Here is a 22,972-nt window from a genome sequence, read left to right as displayed (position 1 = left end):
ACTCATTTTACATGGTACAAAAACTAAAGTTAGACTAAACATCAAGATAGCCTTTTGCCATTACTATGAGCTGTGTTACAGACTGATTGAATATTTAATTCACATTGTATTCAGGCTTTGGCTAAAGGGGAAGAACATAGATTAGTGTTATTTTCAGGAGACCACTTTTGGTGATCTGGTGTCCATCACTGTCTTCAGACTATATGTCAGCCTGAGGTGAAGAAAGAAGTGTGTGTGTGTGTGTGTGTGTGTGTGTGTGTGTGTGTGTGTGAGACAGAGGGGGAAGAGCAAGGGATTCATAATTGGGTTACAGTTATTTTGATGTTTCCTTCTTTTGAGAGGCAAAGCATTCATATCAGAGTTCTTGCTGTTCTTCCATTGTAGAATGAAACTCATTTTCTATGCTGTGGCGACCGTTGATGATTCTTCCATTGACCCTGTGTCTCTTTGGACCTGTGTTAATTCCATCAGGCCTCTGTCAAATTTCCTTCATCGTGCTAAAAGCTGGTCTTTCCTGAAAGCGGGTAGTTCCTCCATCCTGTTCAATGTCAGTGTGATAGTTTTATTGTGGAGGAGTGAAAGGAGATCCTTGGTTGGATCATAAACACTTCCCTGGTATGTCAGTAATGTTGAGCTATGTCCGCTACAAAAATCTGTGCATTAAATGATAACCTTAAGACTAGTAAAAGCTCTGTACAGGTATATATGGTCTTGTATGAAACACAGAGGAGAAGCATAGAGGGGGAGGAGAAGTTTACACTCTCAACTCAGAAGGCTACAGACTGACATCTACTGCACAGTACCAGGAATTGCATCTCTTTCCTTGTGGCCTCTTTAAAATTAAGTATGATTACAGGTCAAACCATGAATACTTGTGAAGATATGCTTGGCACACTGCATAATGATGTCAACCGACCCAAAATATGACCAGTTTCATCCTCTCTTCATACTGAATCAGTCATCAAAATGAGGGAAAGCCAATGTGTAAAAATGGATAATTGGTAGTAGCTACATTCTGTTTGACTGAGAAGGTCCAGAGTGGCTCCTTTGTACTCAGTGTTTCAGAGAGAGAAGCAGCACAGACAGGAATGGCATTTAACTGGACATTTATTTTAACGAAAAGTAAGTTCTTTGTTGAGACACCCCAGGCAAAAAATAGGGATTTTTCATGCACTGGTCAATTTTGAGATTTTGGGCTATTTTGCTTCTTGCTGTCTTCTTTCAGACTATTGGAAAGAAAACACCCAAAATACACATTTAGGTGTTTATTTTACTACACTTTGGCTATTTGTGTCTGTAGATTTATCCTAAATTCACAAAAAGTTAGCATTAGATAATGCCTCATCTGCATATTTAAACATAAAATTTCAGAAAACTTCAAACTACAAAAAATAATTGTCTTAAAGTAATCAACTGGGGAAGTTTCACGGTAATATTTATTAGTTAACATTTTTTACCATATTCACCTGTAGTGTCTTGCTAAATATATGGAATTTTATAATATATATCTTTAAAGGCTGTTTTCTCAAAATGAGTTTTTTTCCTCAAACTCTGAACTAGAAATCTCCACTTCTGTAGCAATTACAAGCACCAAACTTTCCAGTTTTATTCCCATTTATATTCTGAAGGTCTTTACAGAGGGGTTTGTTCATTCATTTATCTAACATTTTATTCCTAAAATATGGCGAAAATGGGGTTTTACTGTTGACAGTATTTTTTGATTTATGGAGTGGTAAAAAGAGATATTCAAAATTCCCTCTGTTAAAACCATTGACTAATATGTCAACTAAGTGAAACAAGAATTTTGAACCTGGCTTTATTCAGTGTTCAAATATCTGTTCTGGAATTGTATGCAAACTAGTGAATTTTTAATTAGATAATACCTAATTTTCATATTTAAACATACAATTTCAGAAAACTTGTAATACACATAATAATGGTCTTAATGTAACTAATCAACTGGGGAAGTTATCATTTATTTCTAGTTTCAAAGTCGACATTTATCATAGAATGTGTGTTTTAATGCAGGTGTGCTTTGTGATTGGCTTAGATGAGTGGTGCTGAATTGAGTGTAGCCAGCGTTATTTGTTACACCTGTGCGTTTCCTACTATGAAAGGTCAAAATGTCTGCAGTGAAAAAGGCCTACTGGCTGGGTCTGGTCTAAACACAGGTTGGTCAAGTGCAACTGAGAGAAGATGTAATTCTCAGAACAAACTTATTAAACAAAGATATTAAAATAACCAAATCCATGTCATGTTTCCTGGTTGTGGGGAAAGCTACAATTAAAGAGCATGGATTGTGACTGAAATTTTGGCTTCTTCACACATGTTTTGGTGAACTCAATCAGGCTTTCTCATGTCAACTTTTCTCTTACTGCCACATTCAGCGCTTTGGCCTCAAACATCTGGGTCACATTGTATTCAGTAAACATAAAAACATCTTCATTATTTTGTCTCTTTGTCTTGTGTGTGGTAGAGTGATGCAAAGAGAGTGACAGAACTCTTATACGGGTTGATAGATTTTTATATTGCACACACCTGCCACTAGCAAAGGTGATTTTAATTACAAATTAAAGGAAAATCACCTGCTTAGAATCCCATTATTTTTAAAACCTCTAAATTGTACCAATAATATTGTCTGGTACATTGTAGAATTTCTGTGACATAAAATATAATTTGCATTTTGTTTTTTGTTCCACTGCCAACAAAAGAAATGCATATGTAAATACTAATTTATTTTTTTTATTTCACCAATTTTCTAGAGAAATGTTATATATTTTTTAAAAAGCTTAAAAAAGGGTTTGTTTTAATTTTTTATCAGAACTCTATTTCAAGCCAGAGGAGTGGTTAAGCCAAACTATAAAACATGAAAATGTCAGATCCTTCTCCTCTGGCTGTTCCTACATTACAGACAAATCCACCAGTCACATACCTCCCCATAACAACGTGATGATATAGAAATCTGTGACATAAATGCAAACTAGATATTGTATGCGTTTTATAAAAATGACCTACATTATTTTTGCAGTAGGAAATAGGGGCACATGAGCAGAGGGAAAGGTTGACTTATTGGTGTGGTGAAGGGTTGGAACCTGCATAGGTTTCTTTTAGAATACGATGAACTTTGAACCAGAGAAGGAGTTGGCGTGTGAGGCACTATTTGTTATTGGTTTATTGATATTTATCTTTTGAATTGTTAGACATCAAATAAGTTTTTGAGATGGGTGATTACTACAAAACACAATACTGCAATATCACAAGAATATTCATTCTAACAAACTTTTTTTAACTGGGTCTATTCAAAGATTGTGTGACAGGCCCCCATGAATGCTCAGAATTTGATTTTGTTGGGATACATTCATTTCTTGGATTATTATCCCTGGTAATTCTCTTGGTTATTTATTATTGGTGTCATTGTTATTAGTTATTATTTTAAATGCATTATGCCACTGCTAAGTTGCTGAAAAGTGCACCTGCTCTCATCTAAAGCAGCTCTAGTGTGATCCTAATTATTGCCAGCAGAGAGCAGTATCTACTGTGAAATGTAACTTATGGGTGCTGTAAGGAGCCACATGCTGTTATACCTGTATTCATCAAACACTAGTGTTGACAATCTCCATATACATATATACCCGTTATTTCTATGTTAATGTGTGGTTCCATATTTTATGCTCAGCAGGATATTCATATTGGAAACAAGGTAGGTAAGGTCAGCTATTTTTCTGGATAAGTCGGCCACCCTGGTCTTGTAGCCTATATGGCTAAATTGTTCAAGAATTTTGTTGTCTTTGTTAGTGAATGACCTGAACGTTTCATGTTTTGAGTGAATCCATGTATGATTTTTGGTTACATATGCTGTGCATTTAATTTCTTTTTAGCTTTTTATGGTGCGATATGTTATGTTTTATGTGCTTGGGTAGCAGAGCACTGAAGAGACTATTCGCTTGGCTTGTTTGTACCATACAGAGATGAGAGCCGTGTTCTGTTCATAGGCCACTCAAGACAATTTAAAACACAACCTTTGTCAAACAAATATATGCTCAGAAAGCAGTTACCAAGGTCTCTGCAGAATCTTCCCCAATAGACTAGACCATTCCATCAACACCTCAAGTAGCAGCCTTTATTTTATTATCACATCAGCCATCTGTACACTCAGGAGCACTGCCAAGATTAGATCATTTCAAACTCTTATTCATACCTTTGTTTCCAGCCATTAATACTACTCAAACTCCTTAACTGCTGGAGAGAAATAACATTGAACTAGGACATGAGTATAGTTCCCCCATTCTGACCCCCGAACAATTGTCCCCAGCCTGTCATGGGTTTGGGTTTGTGTTCAACTTTTATTTTGTAATGTGTTCGACCTCATGTGTCTTGTGTAGTTTTACTTCCTGTCTTTGTTTGCTTCCCCCAGTTTTGATTGTTTGCCCCACCCTAATTAGTTTCACCTGTGTCTAGTTATCTTGCCCTCACCTGTGTATTTAAGTCTGTGTGCTTCCTTTAGTCTGTGTTAGATTGTCTTCATCAATTGTTGTCAAGTGTCCTAGCCAGTTCTCCCGTGTTACTTGTGTTTGTGGATTTTTCTGTTTCCTGGACTGTGCTCATTCTGTGGATTCTGGACTTTGCCTGCTCCCTGCCGGATTTGTTTGCCTGTGTTGGACTGTGTTCCTGGTTTTGACTGCTGCCTGCTTCACCACTCAGTAAGCCTTTGTTCCCCAATAAATCATTGAACTATACCAGCTCTGCCTCTATATCTGCGTTTGGGTCCAACCACTTGTATTCTGTGTTCCCTGCTTGAAACGTGACAAGGCCATGGCCAGGCTGGAGACTATAGTAGCAGGGCATCTGTTGTCGGGGCTTCACAGGGAATAGCCTTCCATTGGAAATCAGGCAAACAACCTCAGTGTCCCGTTAAAATCATCTCCCCCTACTCTATGCCAACACCACCGTTGAGGTCCACAGATACTTGCTAGAGGAATGGACTGATTGATTTACTGGGAAACCCAGGAAGATGCACCCCAACCTTCCTCAAGCTGGCCCAGTGGCATGTATATGCCAGTGATAGTGGTGCCTTGGGGACAGGTTGTTTCCAAAGATGGGGGAGGTAGTGAGTAGAAAGCGTAAATAGTGTCTGTTGAAATTATTATTTTTTTTTCCATGTGAAACACATGTAAAACCACATACCTGTACTACTTTTGCTTAATTATCAGTCACTTTACTGGTTGCACAAACATCTTTCAAACACTTGCAATACTATCACTTTTTGCAGGTGCATATGTGTTTTGTACTATACAGTACTCTGTAAATGAATCAATTGAACAAGCATACCCAAGTTAAATAAGCTGCGTTTGCAGACTTGCTTATTGCCTTATTTCATATTCTACTTAATGCCAGTTAAAACATAAAATCAGCACATTTAGAACAGCACTACTGTCACTTATTGAACAGAGAATATTATATCAAAAGATGACAGTGATAACTTTGCGTATTTTGCTTCACTAATTCATGACATTTTGTGTGTCTGTTTCAGAAAGCTTTGTTTCCTCCATCACTTCCCTTTGCCTGAAAGAAGCTACAAACTCCTTATTTAAGCCATAGCTTCTTCTACCACAGGAAAACAAATTAATAAATCTGTTTACATGTTAAAGTGTTTTTTTCCTAATAGATAAATATCATAAGTAGATAAATAAATGTCACTCAAATTTTAAGATGGATCTTACACTAAATTGCAAAACTTTTCCCCAAAACACATGATCACCTCGTCCACCTATACCATCAATGGCACATTCCCCCAAGACCACCTAAATAACCGGAATTCAGGCATTTTTCATATAAGGCATTTTCACAAGTCAAAGTAGGAAAAGCACAAGTGTGAATAATAAAATGTATCATGGTTGACTTGCATTTGGCTGTTTCAGGGTCCTAATATTGTGCATGCTGTCACATGGTCAAGGATTACTGGGACAATTGAATTGAGTGTAGCCATTATTATTAGTAACACCTGTGCTTTTCCTAATGTGAAAAGTCATAATGTCTGCAGTGAAAAAGGCCTGCTGGGTGGGTCTGCTCTAAACAGAGGCTGGTCAAGTGCAACTGGGAGAAGATATAAGTCTCAGAATAAATTATGTTAAAATATCCAAATCCATGTCATGTTTTCTGGTTGCAGGGAAAGCTACAATAGAAAACCATGGATTGTGACAATGAGAGTGATAAGTGACTGGCTGATTTGATAGTGAGTGATGTGTGTCACTGTGTTTGGTCTCATCTGTTCACAGCCCATTTTCAACCAGAGAGGTTGATTAATTTATGTGGTGAAGGGTTGGAACCTGCAAAGGTTTCTCTTAAAATATGATGAACTTTGTCCCAGAGAAAGAGTTGGTTTGTGAGGTACTGTTTGTTGTTGGTTTACTGATATTTATCTTTTGAATTGTTAGCAACAAGAACATCAAAATGCCTCTTATTTAAGATCTCTTATGTTATACCTCTTACATACCTCTTACATTTATTACATAAATGTATACTTGACAACTCTTTCAAGAACAACAGTTGCAGCAGTAGATTCTTGTGAAATGTCTATGATTTGCCAGACATTAAATAAGGTTTAGAGAAGGGTGAGTACTGCAAAATACAATAATACTGCAATATTACAAGAATATTCATACTACTACAGAAACTGTCTATTTAAAAAAAAAAAAAGTTTTAACTGGCTATATTCAAATATTATGTGGCAGTCTGGGGAAAATGGACACTGGACAATTCTTCCCCTGGAAATATGGTAGGAAACACATTGCCACAATGTTCATGATATCTCATATGTACAGTTTCAGTATTTAGAAATAAAGCAACTTGCAGCAAATCAGCACAATTACTTATAAGAGGTAAATTTGTATGTGGCATTGGTCTGCATTTTCCATAACTTTTTTCTACACAATGAGAGACATCTGCTGTCTATAACTAATATGACATATTGAACTCCAGTGAGGAACGGCATGACATTAACATGTTTATCAGTTGTCATACACTAAAGATCTACACACATAAAACTGGTCACAAAAGCATTGATCATAGAACCTGACAAACATTTGCAATATTCATTGAACAGCCAAAAATATAATGTAACAGTGTGAGCTGTCTTCCTCACCAGTTTCTGCAAACTGCAAAGTTTAAACTTTCCACCATCTGATGAAATTCAGGGCTCTGACCAGATCAGTATATCAGTGCTGTATCACACACTTTCCAAATTTAAAAATACTGTTCATCGGACCAGGTCCCAGAACTGGTTAACTCTTGATAACCCATGAGCACTGACTGAAATTTGAAAGCCTCATCCCACAGGATGAATTTTACACTTTCAATTATGTAGCATTTTAAGGTATTAAGATATGTGTATGATTGTTTCTGATGGCTATAAAGATTAGAATATGATAATAATCTCTACATGCAGATGCAATTAGCTAATTATGCACCTTCAGCTACTGTAACAGGGAAGAGTCCTTCTTAGGATGTTGAACATTTTCCATGCATTACTTTTGCAATTTGTGTAGTTTATGGCACAAAACTTATATTGAGCTCCCGATAAGCTCAAAGTTCAGTCTTTATGGTTTGTTTTCTATCTTCACAATGCCAATGGAAACCCATCTATAGCCTTCCTAATGCTGGGTCCCACAGCCTAACCACATGCCATTAAACGCAAAGCTGAACGTGCCCTAAGTGTATAAATCCAAACCAGATGGTGCCCCCACAGACGTTGCACCAAATGAGACATACAACCAGACATCAGATCCCTGAGGTATGACAGCACAAGGGTAAAAACGAGAGACCAGGAAGAAGCCATGCAGTGTCTTCCAACAATGCCCCTGTAGAGTTCGGTTTACAAGGCAATACTCCTGGTGCCACCCGGGGAGCACAACCCATTACCACATTACTTGTGCAAATTGCATGACACAACCAAGAGCTAGCCGCTGAGCAGTCTGAGGAGCACCCTTAGTCTGCGTTTCATGGCAGACAAAGGGGACATTGGGGAACCAGGCGACAGGTAGAAGGCCACAGTCTGTGAACCTTCCCTAGCATAGCATCACAAGCAGATGTCCTAGCAGTGAAGTGGTCGAATGCACCATAGTTAGCTGCAATCACTGCTGCAAACATCCCGAAGCCACGACTCAAACAGACCTGCAGAGATGCACCACATTCTGCTGGTGGCAAGGACACTGGTTGATGGCACTGTCCTATCACCGACCCATGAACACACAGCCAAAGCGTCCCATACGCCCTGGGAGTACGGGAAGGGTCATTCATTTCAGTGGAGCCATTGTGGCTGGGAGACTTCTCTCTCTCAGCCGTCAAAGCATGAGGCAGCGTTCCCAGATGGGGCGAGATGACGAGAAACCTTTACTTGAAACTGTGCCATGGGCAGGTCTTGGCCCAATGCAAATTCCACCTCACTTTTAAAATAGTAATAATGTTATGCTTGTGGTAACATTAATAAAGTAATAATAATAGGAATGATAGTCATAGGAAGAATAATGACAATAACAGCAACAGGGCCAACAACAACTGTAGTTGCACTTGTCGAGCAGGAACACGGGGGCAGTAGGTGGCCCACAACCAACTATCCAGTCTCTGCAGCTCTGGAGGTAGAAATACCTGCTGAAAGCAACAGAAGGAGAGAGACGAGAAAGCAGAAAACTATGGGGGAGGGAACAACATGAAATAACGTTAGTAACATGCAGTAATGGGATAAAAATGCATAGAGATGGAGAGGGAGAGGAGGAGAGAGGAAAGAGCTGCATCATGTGAAGTCTCCCAGCAGTCTAGGCCTATAGCAGCATAACTAAGGGATGGTTCAGGACTCACCCAAGCCAGCCCTAACTATAAACTTTATCAAAGAGGAAAGTCTTAAGCCTACTTTTAAATGTGGAGATGGTGTCTGCCTCCCGAACCCAAACTGGGACCTGATTCCACAGGAGAGGAGCTTGATAACTGAAGGCTCTGGCTCCCATTCTACTTTTGGAGACTCTAGGAACCACAAGTAACCCTGCATTCTGGGAGCACAGTGTTCTAGTGGGGTAATGAGGTACTATGAGCTCTTTAAGATACGATGGTACCTGACTATTAAGAGCTTTGTAGGTGAGGAGAAGAATTTTAAATTCTATTTTACAGGGAGCCAGTGCAGAAAAGCTAATATTGGAAAAATAAGATCTCTTTTCCAAGTTATTGTCAGTACACATGCCGCAGCATTCTGGATCAACGGGAGAGTCTTAAGGGACTTATTCGGGCATCCTGATAATAAGGAATTGCAATAGTCCAGTCTAGAAGTAACAAATGCATGGACTAGTTTTTCTGCATCATTTTGAGACAGGATGTGCCTGATTTTTGCAAAGTTATGCAGGTGAAAGAAGGCAGTCCTTGAAATTTGTTTCATTTGGGAGTTAAAGGATAAATCCTGATCAAAGATAATTCCGAGGTTCCTTACGGTGGAGCTGGAGGCCAGGGCAATGCCATCTAGAGCAACTATATCCTTAGATAATGTATCTCGGAGGTGTTTGGGGCCAAGTACAATAACTTCAGTTTTGTCAGAGTTTAACATCAGAAAATTGCAGGTCCTGCAGGTTTTTATGTCCTTAAGCCATGCTTGAAGTTTAGCTAACTGGTTAGTTTCATCTGGCTTAATCAATACATATAATTGAGTATCACCCACATAACAATGAAAGTGTATGGCTTGTTTCCCAATAATATTGTCTAAGGGAAGCATATATAGAATCGGTTCAAGCATAGAACCTTGCGGAACTCCATGACTAACTTTGATTTGACCAACTCATGATTGGGCGGTGAGTGCAGAGATCTGTCTCAGGGTGCCAAAGTGGAGCCTTGATGTGCAATAGCGAAGCCTGTTAGAGGGCGTAGCACATACGAAATAGAACACAAACACAATAAAGTTGGCGTACTGCAGAGAAATGACTGAGTCAGTTTGTTGAGAATGTAATGGTCAGTGAATGATAACCCTATTTAATTTTGGTTTAGTGTCTGTCTGTGTTTGTTAACCTAAATGAACTGAAACAAACGCTGAGCTGTGAACAGTCAGTGTACAGTTGACCAGTGGCACAACCTGGTTGCTTGTCTGGTTACTTCTCACACTTCTGCAGCTCTGAACACATCCCAGGTTATGTTTAGTTGATTAGAAAAAAGACGCTGAAAAAACACAACATTTAGACTTTAGCTTAACTGTTGAAAGGTATATTTTACCTCTTTTGGTGTAGGCTTTCTGTTTTCCCAGCTTCCATGAATTTAAGCTAAGTTGAAGGTCTCAGTATGCTTCTTCTCAGATCATTTAACACTGTCTTAAACCTCCTGTTTCGCTGGGAATGGTTCCAACAATTTTTTAAACTTTCCAAAACTGTCAACCCGACACCCACTTTAAACACATTGATTTGCCAGATGTGAGGAGGTGTGAAAGTAGGCTTTGTTTGAACTTCTCTCACAAGCACTATGAACACCATGAATGCCTTTGAGGAGAGACTGTCTGAATGTGTGCTGTTATGCCCCTAGTTTGTACAATTGATTCCGTCAAGACTACAAAGACACCGAATTATTGGCAAGAGAACAGAGAGCCAGCAGGAGACTGTGATGGTTGGCTTATCGCTGTGTCTCCTGGTGTGGCCATATGGAACAGGTACTAACACTTCTGCCTTTAGAAGTGGCCGGATGTCATGTCTTACAACCCAGTTCATTTGAGGCATAGTGAGGCCTTGAACATCCTGAATAAATCTCTCTACTGACCCACTGCTTGAACAGAGAAAACATAATATGACAACAGTAAGTGCATCCCAAAAGTCTGATGAAATACAAGTTATGTAATCATCCATCTTGACTTACAGCATTTAGACAGTCATTTTAATAGCAACAACAATAAGCCCAGAGGTGAGCTTTCTGTAATGAGTGTCATTAGGTCCTCTAATGTGACCTCCCCAGTGTATCACCTCTACTGTGGTGAACAGGCCTCGGGGAGCAGGGCTGGCTACAGTCACATTTCATACAGCTATTTACTGTTTGACCCAATGGCTACGGTCTGTTGAACTCATAGGATGCTCCACTATGCACATAATTCTCAACTTAGTAAGATTATCCAAAAGATTCAATATTTTGTCTTTTTGTGTCAGGTGTTAGTACCTGTTGACACTGCTGAAATATTAGATGAACAATATGGTCATCACAGTTTAAATGGTCAACATGTCTTTATCTTCATTATCCCTTGAGACCAATTAAACAAACTGCACCACTGTGACGGCCAGCCTGGGCATCAATCCAAACAAACATACAGCAGGTATGGTCCATAGAGGCAGAGGAGGTTGCTCCTCCTCTATTTTTGAGAGGCAAGATGGAGATCAAAATAAACAATTGGTTGAAATAAACCATTTCCAAATGTCAGTATCATTTTTAAAATATGTTTTCTTTTTGGGAAAAAATCCATTATTGAAATTCTTAAAATGCTTCAACAGCAACATCTGCAGGGCAGACAAGAGGGGAAAGGGCAGTCTGTGTGAAGTGGTGGTGGGGGGCAGAGGAGGATGGGCTCCTGCCGTCCTCAGGACGGTATAATAATGCTCCAACAGAGGACATCCTCCATAACCAATCGACAACCAGAATACAATATTGACATTGTGTTGGTCCAATGATAATTTCATTTCAAACTTAAATTCTTTACCACTTTATTGTATGTGACGAACTGGCGTTAAAGCGATAGATTCATACAGTAGCAGCATATTAGAAAATAAATGGTATCATGCAAATTGCAAACTACTTTTAAACACATCACTCAGAAATTACATTTTATTAAGGCTTTTTCAACAGGCTTTTTTTTTTAAATTTAAATTTAAAAAAATGTATCGAGCAGTAGCTAGCTAGCTGTGTTAGCCAACGCAACAGTTAGCTTGTTGTTACTAACAGCGAGAACGGCAGAGGCAGGACGGCAGTGGCAGGACGCCACCGGGGAGCAGATGGAGAGCTCCGCTCTGCTGCTCAGCCTCGGGCCTCAGCTGCCCTGTCATGATCCTGCCAGTCTTCCCCTTGTTTTCCTGTGTTTTTTTTTATTGCTACATTTGCGAATGCTTGTGTTAACCGCCCATCTGCTCTGGATCAGGTATTTGCCAAGGGTTTTGTGATAATTACTTTGATATTTACTTTGTAGAAATAAAGCTGGTATGTTTAAACTACTTTGTTAAGGATAATTGCCAGCTGTTTACTTACATGTACATTTCATTTATTTTAATAGAAACAACACACTACTTTAAACATGCCCTGGTGAACCTGTAGTTGTGGTAATGCATCATTGGGAATAAAATATTGGAATTGGAAGTAAGCTTCGTTTGTCTAATTGGAAATCAGGCCAGCTTGTTAAGAATGGTGACTATGGCTGAATGTTGCTATGCACCAATTGAAAAAGAGTGTTTTCGAGAAATTCGAGACAGACCACAAGCCATTAATAGCCATCATCAAGAAAAACCTCTGCGAGATGTCACCGCGAATTCAAAGACTGATGATGAAGCTAAAACGCTATGATTTTGACCTGATCTACTCACTGTGTAAGCACATTGTTCTCCCTGATGCTCTGTCCAGGGCACGAAAGTGAAGCACACAGCGAGAGTTACAGAGACTGATGTGAATCTCCATGTGAACATAATCACTGAATCACTACCCATGTCTGATGTGAAATCCAAGCAGATTGCAGCTGAAACGGAGAAAGGCCTAGAGGTGAATGTCAACAGCATTACAACATCAGAGCAGAGCTGAGTCGTCAACGGGCTTCTACTCAGAAACAACAGAATTATCATTCCTCAGTCACTGAGATCAGAGATGCTGAAAAGGCAGCACGAGGGGCACCTGAATATGGAAAAATGCAAGAGAAGGTCCAGAATAGCCGTTTATTGGCTAGGAATCAATGCAGACATCGCCAGGATGGTCTCATGCTGTGAGACCTGTCAGAAGCATCAAGCAAAACAGCCAAAAGAGCCTATGGCAATCACAGACCTACCAGATGAGCCATGGGAGAAAGTCGGGACTGTCCTGTTCCACCTGGGTAGAAAGAATTACTTACTGGTGACCTTTCAAACTATCCTGCGATGGCGCTGCTTCCCAGCATGTCTGCTACCTGTGTGATCAAACACGTGAAGTCAATCTCTGCAAGACATGGAATCCCTAAGATTGTCTGTAGTGACAATGGACCATGCTACAGCTGCAAAGAGTTCCAGAACTTCAAGCACTCTATATGCCCAGTCAAACGGTAAAGCAGAGAAAGGAGTTCACATAGTCAAACAGCTGCTCAAGAAAGCACAAGACAGTAGCTCAGATCCATATCAAGCTCTGTTAAGTTACTGAGCTTTGCCACTTGAACATGGCATGTCTCCTTCTGAGCTTCTGATGGGACGTAGGCTACACACCACACTTCCCTACACTGCATGACAAAAGAAGCACAAAGAGATTAAACAGAAACAAAAGCAGCGGACCAGCTGAGCAGACACATTCATCACTTGTGCTGAGAAGGTCCACACGACATGTCGAAGCACCTGACAGGCTGAATCTTTAAAGCAAAAGAACTGAGATGTGTATCCTTTAAAAAAAAAAAAAAAAAATAAACTCAAATATGGACACGTGCATTGAAATAGGAAAAAAAAGTATTACACTTGTAAAAGGTTTGTTTATGCTGTTGAAATAAGGAACATGTTGTTCATGTGTGTGGTTGAAAAGAATAGTGTATTACAGTTTGAAGTTGCTAGATGAATAGTTTTTTGGGTATAGCTTACATCTAAAGAACAGGGAATGTTGTGATAGGAGTTACTAATACTTCCAACCACCAGAGTGCAACAACAATTAGTGTTCTTACCTGTAAGCTAAACTTGATCGTCTTGATTACAATCAGATTAAGTATAAGACACCACACCTGCTGGATGTACGTTAGCCGTTACAATAGTTAATAAATAATAATTTGTGATGGACCCAGGTTTCTTCAGTTTATATTGGAAACATTACATTATTTGAGTATTTAAACAAGCTAAGTCAGGGTATATTAGGGGTATTTAAATATAAATCTACATTGACTGAGTTTGGAAACCATTAAACATGTCCATTGATCCAAAACCTTTATCCTGTTTTACTATATGACTGCAGTCAGAGAGATGATTCCTTTGGGACCTCCAGTCATGAAGATCGAAATGGAGAGGATGACTGCAAAGGGGGAAGATTGGATGAAAGATGTCATTCTCTGCTACAGATGAAAAAAAAACGCAGCAGAGGAGAGGGGAGGGAGGACAGAGACACATCGGCTGTATAACAGAGAGCTTTGGTCATAAAGCTGCCAGGGCTCAGCAGCTTCTTTCCTTCTCTCTCTTGGTGAGGATGGAGACCCTGGAAGAAGTTGAACTCTGCTTTCCACAATTCCTCAACGCCTCCTGCAAGAAGACAAAGCGTTCTCATTTTGAGGTCATACTGTCTTACATTATACTGTCCTCCATCACTGTGCTCACCACAACTCTGAACCTGATAGTCATCATCTCCATCTCACACTTCAAGTATGGGAGACGTAGTGCATGGAATTGAAACAAAATGTTATAGATGTCAGAGTTTTTCTGGAAAATAGTGTCATGTTATTTCATTCACTGCTCGTGTCCTATAAATATAATGAATCACAATTTATTTTATATGCTTGTCTCCCTCTCCAGGCAGCTCCACACCCCCACCAACCTCCTCCTCCTCTCTCTGGCTGTCTCAGATTTCTTTGTGGGCCTCCTCATGTTCTTTCAAATTATGCTCATAGACGGCTGCTGGTTCCTCGGTGACCTTATGTGTATTCTTTATCAGTATCTAGCATACATTATTACCTCTACCTCAGTAGGAAACATGGTGCTCATATCTGTTGATCGCTATGTGGCAATTTGTGATCCTCTGCATTACTCCACCAAAGTCACTCAAAAAAGAGTTCAAGTCTGTGTTTCTCTGTGTTGGATATGCTCTATACTCTTTCAAAGTCTGATGCTTAAGGATAACTTGGAACAACCAGGCAGGTATATTTCCTGCTCTGGTGAGTGTGTGGTTGTTAGTAACTACATTGCAGGACTTGCTGATTTGGCTTTGTCCTTTATTGGTCCTGTCGTTGTCATCATAGTCCTGTATATGAGAGTGTTTGTGGTGGCTGTGTCTCAGGCTCGTGCCATGCGGTCTCATATTGTAGCTGTCACAATTCAGGGTTCAGTGAAAGTAGTTGTTAAGAAATCTGAGATCAAAGCAGCCAGGACTCTCTGTGTTGTTATATTTGTTTTTCTAATATGCCTCTGCCCATATTACTTTGCGGTCATTACAGACCAGGACGCCTTGCTCAGTGCTTCATCTGCTGCCTTTGTGATATGTCTGTTCTATTTTAATTCCTGTCTGAACCCTATAATCTATGCCTTTTTCTATCCCTGGTTCAGAAAATGTCTTAAGCTCATTGTTACACTTCAGATACTGCAGCCTGACTCCTGTGAGGCCAACATACTGTAGTGAGAGAGAGAAAGAGTGTAGTGACTAAAAATAATAAAAATAATTTCACTAAAAGATTGATATTTTAATTTTAAGTTTTTAAGTTTCAGTGGTATTATACATTTCCATTTCGTCTAAACATTAAACAAATTAAATGTGATTTTTTTAAATTAACACAACAGAAAAAGTCAAGCAGTAACCCACACACATATAAAAAGCTATGAATAATCAAAGCTGTCCAAGGAGAACATTTGAAAGTTGAACTTGAGGAATGAATTCTATAGTGTGAAAGCATTTTGAATTGACTTCATTAACATGCTACTATAATAATATAATATATTTAATATATAATTTGTTTAGTTTTTTATTGTTCTTTTATATTTTGAAAATCACAAGGTTTTCAATGTTCTTTATATTAATGATGTTGAAAAACTACTAATGTGAACATTTTAAATAAAAAAAATGTTTAGATTTCTCATTTTTCGTCTGTGTCATATTATTTATAATATAATGGCGATAAACTGTGGTTGGTGGGGTCTCCAGGGAATTTTTGCCTAGGGCCAGACTCTAGAATCGCCACTGTGCGTCTGTGACCACTACGGTTTGAGGGGTGCAGCGATGCCCCTGGTGCAGAAGAAGCGCATGCTGCGCGATTTCCTCCCGGTGACCAGGAGGAAGGTTTGAGTTCAGGCTAGGCTACAGCAGGTCAATTGCATTCAGTTTAATTTCTTGTAAATGGTTTGTTCATATTTTAATTGTAATTGTCTAATTCTGTAAAATTGCACTGTTCATATTTGGCACAATGGCCGAGGTGTTTTAGTGCCCTGCCCAAAAAAAACATTCATTAGCTTTGTGTGGTGTTGACTGTTTGACATGAAAAGTGACCGTTCTGTCGGTGTCTCTGCTCATCATTTCTCTCGATTCCCTGAATGCATAGGCCTATTCTGTAAGTTCTTAAGCCTATATTAAATGTTATTGTGATAGAGTTGTTTTTGAAAATGAAATGCTATTAAATAGGCTATATGTCTCATTATCATTAAACAGTTAAAATGACGGCAATAGAATAGAATAATCGATTTGAAATGATGGACAACGAGAAAGTCTAACGCAACCTCTGAGTAGAGCCTGGATGATGGTATTAAAGGCGGAGCTAAAAAGCTAAAATGTGGGTGCACGTGCGTGATTGCAAAGACCAGCTCAAGAAGCATGTAACAAACCGTTATGGCTAGTCAGACTTATATTGACTAATGCCAGGTAAGGTTACCTTATGGGGAATGAGCAACCAGCAGAAAGCTGGTGAAATCTACATTATCAGGTTTACCAAGTTTATACATACGTCGGTGTCTCGTCATGGTTGGGGAGCGTGGACAGGGCGGAATCAGCGAAAGGGAAAACAGTCCTTTCCCCCAGCCTGGAAATTGTCAGGGAGCCTACACAGACACCACCATCCCCACCCACCACAGTCATTTGATCCCAATCACTAGACTACTGATTACACTCACCCGTCAGCAATCACCCACCTGCACTATAAAACAGCACTTCTACCATTCACTCACTGTCTCATCTCAACCCTACCAAGTTGGTATACCTCACTCACTTCCCTGCGGATAATCTACCTGTCCTCTGGGTTGCCCTCAACCCGTGTTTGCCCTCGTCTCCTGGCTCTACAACTTATCTGGAGATGGAGCGCTCGGCTCCCGCCGCAGAAAATCTCTTTGAAGGGCTGGTCAGCGCCCTTCGAGCGGCTCTATCTCCAGATCCACAGCATCAATCTGCTTCTGCCAATTCCATGGCCATTCCCTCCAACTATTCGGGTGAGGCGGTTGAATGTAGCGGTTTTCTACTCCAGGTTTCCCTGTACATCGAAATGCACTTGCATAAATTCACAAATGAACGAGCTAAAGTTGCATTCCTCATCTCCCTCCTCTCTGGAAGAGCGTTGCTCTGGGCTCAAGCCATCTGGAACTCTCAATCTCCCCTTGTTAACTCCTTCGATAACTTTTCTTCTCACTTCCAGGAAGTGTTTGGTCTCGCTACCGGAGAACTAGCAGTGTCCGATCAGCTCTTCCACCATCATCAAGGCAGTTCTTCAGCGAGTGATTACACACTGTAGTTCCGAACTCTAGCGGCCTCTAGCGGTTGGAACGAGACGGCCCTGATAACTGCCTACCGCCAAGGTCTCAATCCACAGCTCCGAGCCAAGATGATCATCTATGATAACAACATCGGATTGGAAAGCTTTATGCAGAAGACTGTAAAAATCGCTCAACTACTGACAGCATGTCTCCCTGACATAACCACTCATTCTCCGCTCTCACCCGCTGCCTGTCCTTCCGTACCAGAACCCATGCAGATGGACACCAGTCGTCTTTTGCAACAAGAACGGGCACGCTGCCTCGCTAATGGCCTCTGTTTGTATTGTGGGACCCCTGGACACCAGATTCAGGCGTGTCCTACATGTCCTCCACGTCCTGCGGTGAGTACCATCCCCAGTAATCCTTCAATTTCTAAGTTAACCCTTCTCAAGGTCCAATTACTCACCCCACATTATGTTGTTGCAGTACGTGCCCTCATTGACTCAGGCTCCTCCGGCAACTTCAATTCGCGAACTTATTAAAGAGACTGGAATTACTGTTTCAACACCATGAAAAACTGAAAGTAGAAACCATCCAGGGAAAACCGCTGGGACGTGGAAGAGTGCGATTCCAATCACCGGCCATTACATTATGCGTAGGATGTCTGCATAGCGAACAAATCTCCTTTCTGGTACTGGAGAGACCCACCATGAATGTCATCCTGAGACGCCCCTGGCTCTCTCAACAGTGAAATCCTGCGTTGGAGTCCAGCCTGCTTTCAGCATTGCATCTCCCAAATTCCAAAACCTCCGGTTAGTAACTCTACCATACACGTACATTCCACCCGAGTTGAGAGTCCCAACACACAACATGCCCCCGAAATCCCATCTGACTATTTGGCGTTCCAGGATGTCTTCAGTAAACAGGCAGCCACCAGCTTACCACCTCATCGGCCATGGGACTGTGCCATAGACCTGCTGCCTGGGGCCACTCCCCCCAAAGGGCGTGTATATCCCCTGTCCATCCTGGAGTGCAAGGCTATGGCGGACTACATCCAGGAGGCTCTCCAACAAAACTTCATCTGACCCTCCACCTCTCCCATGGATTTGAGCTTCTTCTTCATGGGCAAGAAGGACGGAGGCTTGCGGCCCTGCATTGATTACCGGCCCCTCAACAGTCAAACTGTCGAGCTCCCCTATCCTCTTCCTCTAGTCCCTGCCGCCCTTGAGGAACTCCGTGGGGCTCGCATATTCTCGAAACTGGATCTGCGGATCGCCTACAACCTTCGGATCCGGGAGGAGGACGGGTGGAAGACGGCATTCATCACCTCTTCCGGCCGTTATGAATACCTGGTAATGCCGTACGGCTTGTCCAACTCACCCCCCAACTCACCCGCCAACTCACCCGCAATCTTCCAAGGCTTCATGAACGAGGTGTTCCGGGAGTTTCTCCACCGCTTCATTATCTTCTATATTGACGATATTTTGATCTACTCCATTGCCACCACGTGACGCAGGTCCTCCAACAACTCAGGAAACACAAGCTCTATGTGAAGATTGAGAAATGCGAGTTCCATCGCCCCACGGTCCAGTTCCTCGGATACATTGTAAGTGCTGATGGCATCCAAATGGACCAGGGGAAGATTCAAGCCATCCAAACCTGGCCTCTTCCTCAGACTGTCAAGGAACTCCAACATTTCCTAGGCTTCGCTAACTTCTACTGCCGATTCATCAAGAACTTCAGCTTCATGTCATCACCCTCAGACCAACGGCCAGACTGAGCGGAAAATACAAGAGATAGGGAGGTATCTCCAGACCTACTGTCATGACAACCAGACTAGCTGAAACCGCTTCCTCCCTTGGGCCGAGTACGCATAGAATTCCCTCATATAGACCACCACAGGCCTCACCCCGTTCCAGTGCGTACTCGGGTACCAACTCCCATTGTTTCCCTGGACGGAGGAACCTTCGGAGGTTCCAGCTATAGACCACTGGTTTCGAGTGGGCGAGAGAGTGTGGGACTCAGCCCATATACATCTGCAGCATGCTGTGCGGAGACATAAACATTTCGCAGATGCCCGTCGATCCACTAACCCCGTCTATCGTCCGGGAGATCGTGTCTGGCTCTCTACACGGGATCTGCGTCTCCACCAGCCCTGCCGAAAGCTGAGTCCCCGCTACATAGGTCCCTTCACCATCAAGAGGCAGATTAATGAAGTTACCTACCGTCTCCAACTCCCCCCGAGGTACTGCATTCACCCATCATTCCATGTACACTCCTTAAACCTGTGTCTCCCTTTTCTACAGCACCCGATGAGCCGCCAATACCCCCTCCTCCAGACGTCATTGAAGAATCCCTAATCTACCGAGTGGACAAGATCGTGTATTCCAGGCGATGGGGCGGCTGACTCGAGTACCTGTTTGACTGGGAGGGATAAGGTCCTGGATCCATTGGGACGATGTGTTGGATCCGGCTCTCCTGGCCGACTTTCACCGAGCTCATCCGGATCGTCCAGCACCCAAAGGCCGTGGTCGACCCTGTCGGCATCGGAGGGCATCAGGAGCCGCCCCTGGAGGAGGGGGTACTGTCAGGGAGCCTACACAGACACCACCGTCTCCACCCACCACAGTCATTTGATCCCAATCGCCAGACTGCTGATTACACTCACCTATCAGCAATCACCCACCTGCACTATAAAACAGCACTCCTCCCGTTCACTCACTGTCTGGTCTGAACCCTACCAAGTTGGTATACCTGACTCACTTCACCGCGGATAATCTACCTGTCCTCTGGATTCCCCTCAGCCCCTGTTTGCCCTTGTCTCCTGGCTCTACAGCTCCACAGCTTATCATTATATACTGTAGAGTCCTTGCTGTCATTTGACAAAAAATGCTGCATTGAAAAATTAAACAGAATCGGATCGGATGGTTGTCCGTGTCTCATAAAAGACTGGACGAATGATCCAACTAAATGGCCCAGAGTGTCATTTCCCAGATATTGACTGCTGTTAGGTTGAGTCACCTGGTAAGAGACACTATTACATTTAGTATAGATATGATTAATTAAACTTACCATAATATCAATAACGTTAACCTACAGCCATTAATGCTATAATGTAACGTTAAAAGACTAGCATGTTTTAGTGTATTCCATGCACAGTTTCGAGACAGTAGCAGCGCTAATGTTAGCTGTTGTAAAACGTGCTGTGAGGAAAGCCACTCTGTTTGCAAAGTTTAGGCTAAACATGGTATTTAGTTCACCTAACTTAGAAAGATTAATCCAACATTCATGGCAGTCAAACAATCTAACACTGTTTGGGTAAAGCGAACTTAATGTTAACGTTACCTGTAAGAAAGTGCCGACTAGACACATAAACATATTTTGATGTCGGATTTCACATGCGACCGAACTCATTCTGCCGCCGGTGGCTGTTCTCCTACTTGGTGCTGTGTCTTGGTTTGGTAAAATATAAAACTTAATCTCTGGATTTTTAAGTTTATTTGACGTGCGAAAGCCACACAGCAACTCTTTGGCATGGTAGTGAATGCTTTGTTTCCCCCTCGGCGTTAACAGGTGTGACGTTTTTGTGGGTGTTTTCATGAATGCCGAATGTATCTATAGTCAAGCCCCTCTTTCTAAGTCAAGATTCAAATGTTTTTATGACGTTTAAAACCATCTATCCATTCAGTCATTCATTCAGTGCAAATCTGTGGTTTGGAAGCTTCTGAAATATGCTGTTGAGTTCTCTGCACATGATTTGGGTATTTAAACAGGCTATATACAGTCAGGGTATCTTAGGGGTATTTAAATCTAAATCTAAATTAACTGACTGGACCATTAAACATGTCCATTTATCCTAAACCTTTATCCTGTTTTACTATATGACTGCAGTCAGAGACGTGATTCCTTTGGGACCTCCAGTCATGAAGATCGAAATGGAGAGGATGACTGCAAAGGGGGAAGATTGCATGAAAGATGTCATTCTCTGTTACAGATGAAAAAAAAAAACGCAGCAGAGGAGAGGGGAGGGGGGGAGGACAGAGACACATCGGCTGTATAACAGAGAGCTTTGGTCATAAAGCTGCCAGGGCTCAGCAGCTTCTCTCCTTCCTTCTCTCTCTCAGTGAGGATGGAGACCCTGGAAGAAGTTGAACTCTGCTTTCCACAATTCCTCAACGCCTCCTGCAAGAAGACAAAGCGTTCTCATTTTGAGGTCATACTGTCTTACATTATACTGTCCTCCATCACTGTGCTCACCACAACTCTGAACCTGATAGTCATCATCTCCATCTCACACTTCAAGTATGGGAGACGTAGTGCATGGAATTGAAACAAAATGTTATAGATGTCAGAGTTTTTCTGGAAAATAGTGTCATGTTATTTCATTCACTGCTTGTGTCCTATAAATATAATGAATCACAATTTATTTTATATGCTTGTCTCCCTCTCCAGGCAGCTCCACACCCCCACCAACCTCCTCCTCCTCTCTCTGGCTGTCTCAGATTTCTTTGTGGGCCTCCTCATGTTCTTTCAAATTATGCTCATAGACGGCTGCTGGTTCCTCGGTGACCTTATGTGTATTCTTTATCAGTATCTAGCATACATTATTACCTCTGCCTCAGTAGGAAACATGGTGCTCATATCTGTTGATCGCTATGTGGCAATTTGTGATCCTCTGCATTACTCCACCAAAGTCACTCAAAAAAGAGTTCAAGTCTGTGTTTCTCTGTGTTGGATATGCTCTATACTCTTTCAAAGTCTGGTGCTTAAAGATAACTTGGAACAACCAGGCAGGTATATTTCCTGCTCTGGTGAGTGTGTGGTTGTTAGTAACTACATTGCAGGACTTGCTGATCTGGTATTGTCCTTTATTGGTCCTGTCGTTGTCATCATAGTTCTTTATATGAGAGTGTTTGTGGTGGCTGTGTCTCAGGCTCGTGCCATGCGGTCTCATATTGTAGCTGTCACAATTCAGGGTTCAGTGAAAGTAGTTGTTAAGAAATCTGAGATTAAAGCAGCCAGGACTCTCGGTGTTGTTATATTTGTTTTTCTAATATGCCTCTGCCCATATTACTTTGCAGCCATTACAGGCCAGGACGCCTTGCTCAGTGCTTCATCTGCTGCCTTTGTGATATGTCTGTTCTATTTTAATTCCTGTCTGAACCCTATAATCTATGCCTTTTTCTATCCCTGGTTCAGAAAATGTCTTAAGCTCATTGTTACACTTCAGATACTGCAGCCTGACTCCTGTGAGGTCAACATACTGTAGTGAGAGAGAGAAAGAGTGTAGTGACTAAAAATAATTTCACTATGACAAGAATATTGTACTTGGCCATGTTGAGTCAGTGAATAAAAAGATATAAGTCTGTATAAAGTGGAAATATGCTTCT

The 22,972-nt window shown here is 41.5% G+C and overlaps 2 protein-coding genes across 3 annotated transcripts; both read left to right on the top strand.

Annotated features, from left to right (window-relative positions):
* Positions 1-11,974: 11,974 nt before the first annotated feature.
* Positions 11,975-22,952, top strand: LOC122886005 (trace amine-associated receptor 13c-like). Of its 2 annotated transcripts, none has more exons than XM_044217845.1 (3): positions 11,975-14,561; positions 14,712-15,558; positions 22,882-22,952. In XM_044217845.1, the coding sequence occupies exons 1-2, from the start codon at positions 14,245-14,247 to the stop codon at positions 15,526-15,528; spliced, it is 1,134 nt and encodes a 377-aa protein (XP_044073780.1). In that variant the 5' UTR covers positions 11,975-14,244; the 3' UTR covers positions 15,529-15,558; positions 22,882-22,952. The 2 variants fall into 2 exon arrangements, with proteins under 2 accessions (XP_044073780.1, XP_044073781.1); XM_044217846.1 differs by lacking the exon at positions 22,882-22,952 and having other exon boundaries at positions 11,976-13,598; positions 14,161-14,561; positions 14,712-15,807.
* Positions 21,623-22,952, top strand: LOC122886006 (trace amine-associated receptor 13c-like). Its single transcript, XM_044217847.1, has 2 exons — positions 21,623-21,884; positions 22,035-22,952. The coding sequence occupies exons 1-2, from the start codon at positions 21,712-21,714 to the stop codon at positions 22,849-22,851; spliced, it is 990 nt and encodes a 329-aa protein (XP_044073782.1). The 5' UTR covers positions 21,623-21,711; the 3' UTR covers positions 22,852-22,952.
* Positions 22,953-22,972: the final 20 nt, after the last annotated feature.

Source organism: Siniperca chuatsi, linkage group LG12 (assembly GCF_020085105.1).
Source record: "Siniperca chuatsi isolate FFG_IHB_CAS linkage group LG12, ASM2008510v1, whole genome shotgun sequence".
Classification (NCBI taxonomy): domain Eukaryota; kingdom Metazoa; phylum Chordata; class Actinopteri; order Centrarchiformes; family Sinipercidae; genus Siniperca; species Siniperca chuatsi.
The sequence above is the reverse complement of the archived record's forward strand: the minus strand, read 5'-3'. Positions and strand labels throughout refer to the sequence as shown.

Coding starts and splice junctions, on each gene's coding strand:
- LOC122886005 (XM_044217845.1), top strand. CDS start 14,245: ATGTCATTCTCTGCTACAGATGAAAAAAAAACGCAGCAGAGGAGAGGG. Junction 14,562..14,711: donor ATCTCCATCTCACACTTCAA/GTATGGGAGACG, acceptor CTCCCTCTCCAG/GCAGCTCCACACCCCCACCA.
- LOC122886006 (XM_044217847.1), top strand. CDS start 21,712: ATGGAGACCCTGGAAGAAGTTGAACTCTGCTTTCCACAATTCCTCAAC. Junction 21,885..22,034: donor ATCTCCATCTCACACTTCAA/GTATGGGAGACG, acceptor CTCCCTCTCCAG/GCAGCTCCACACCCCCACCA.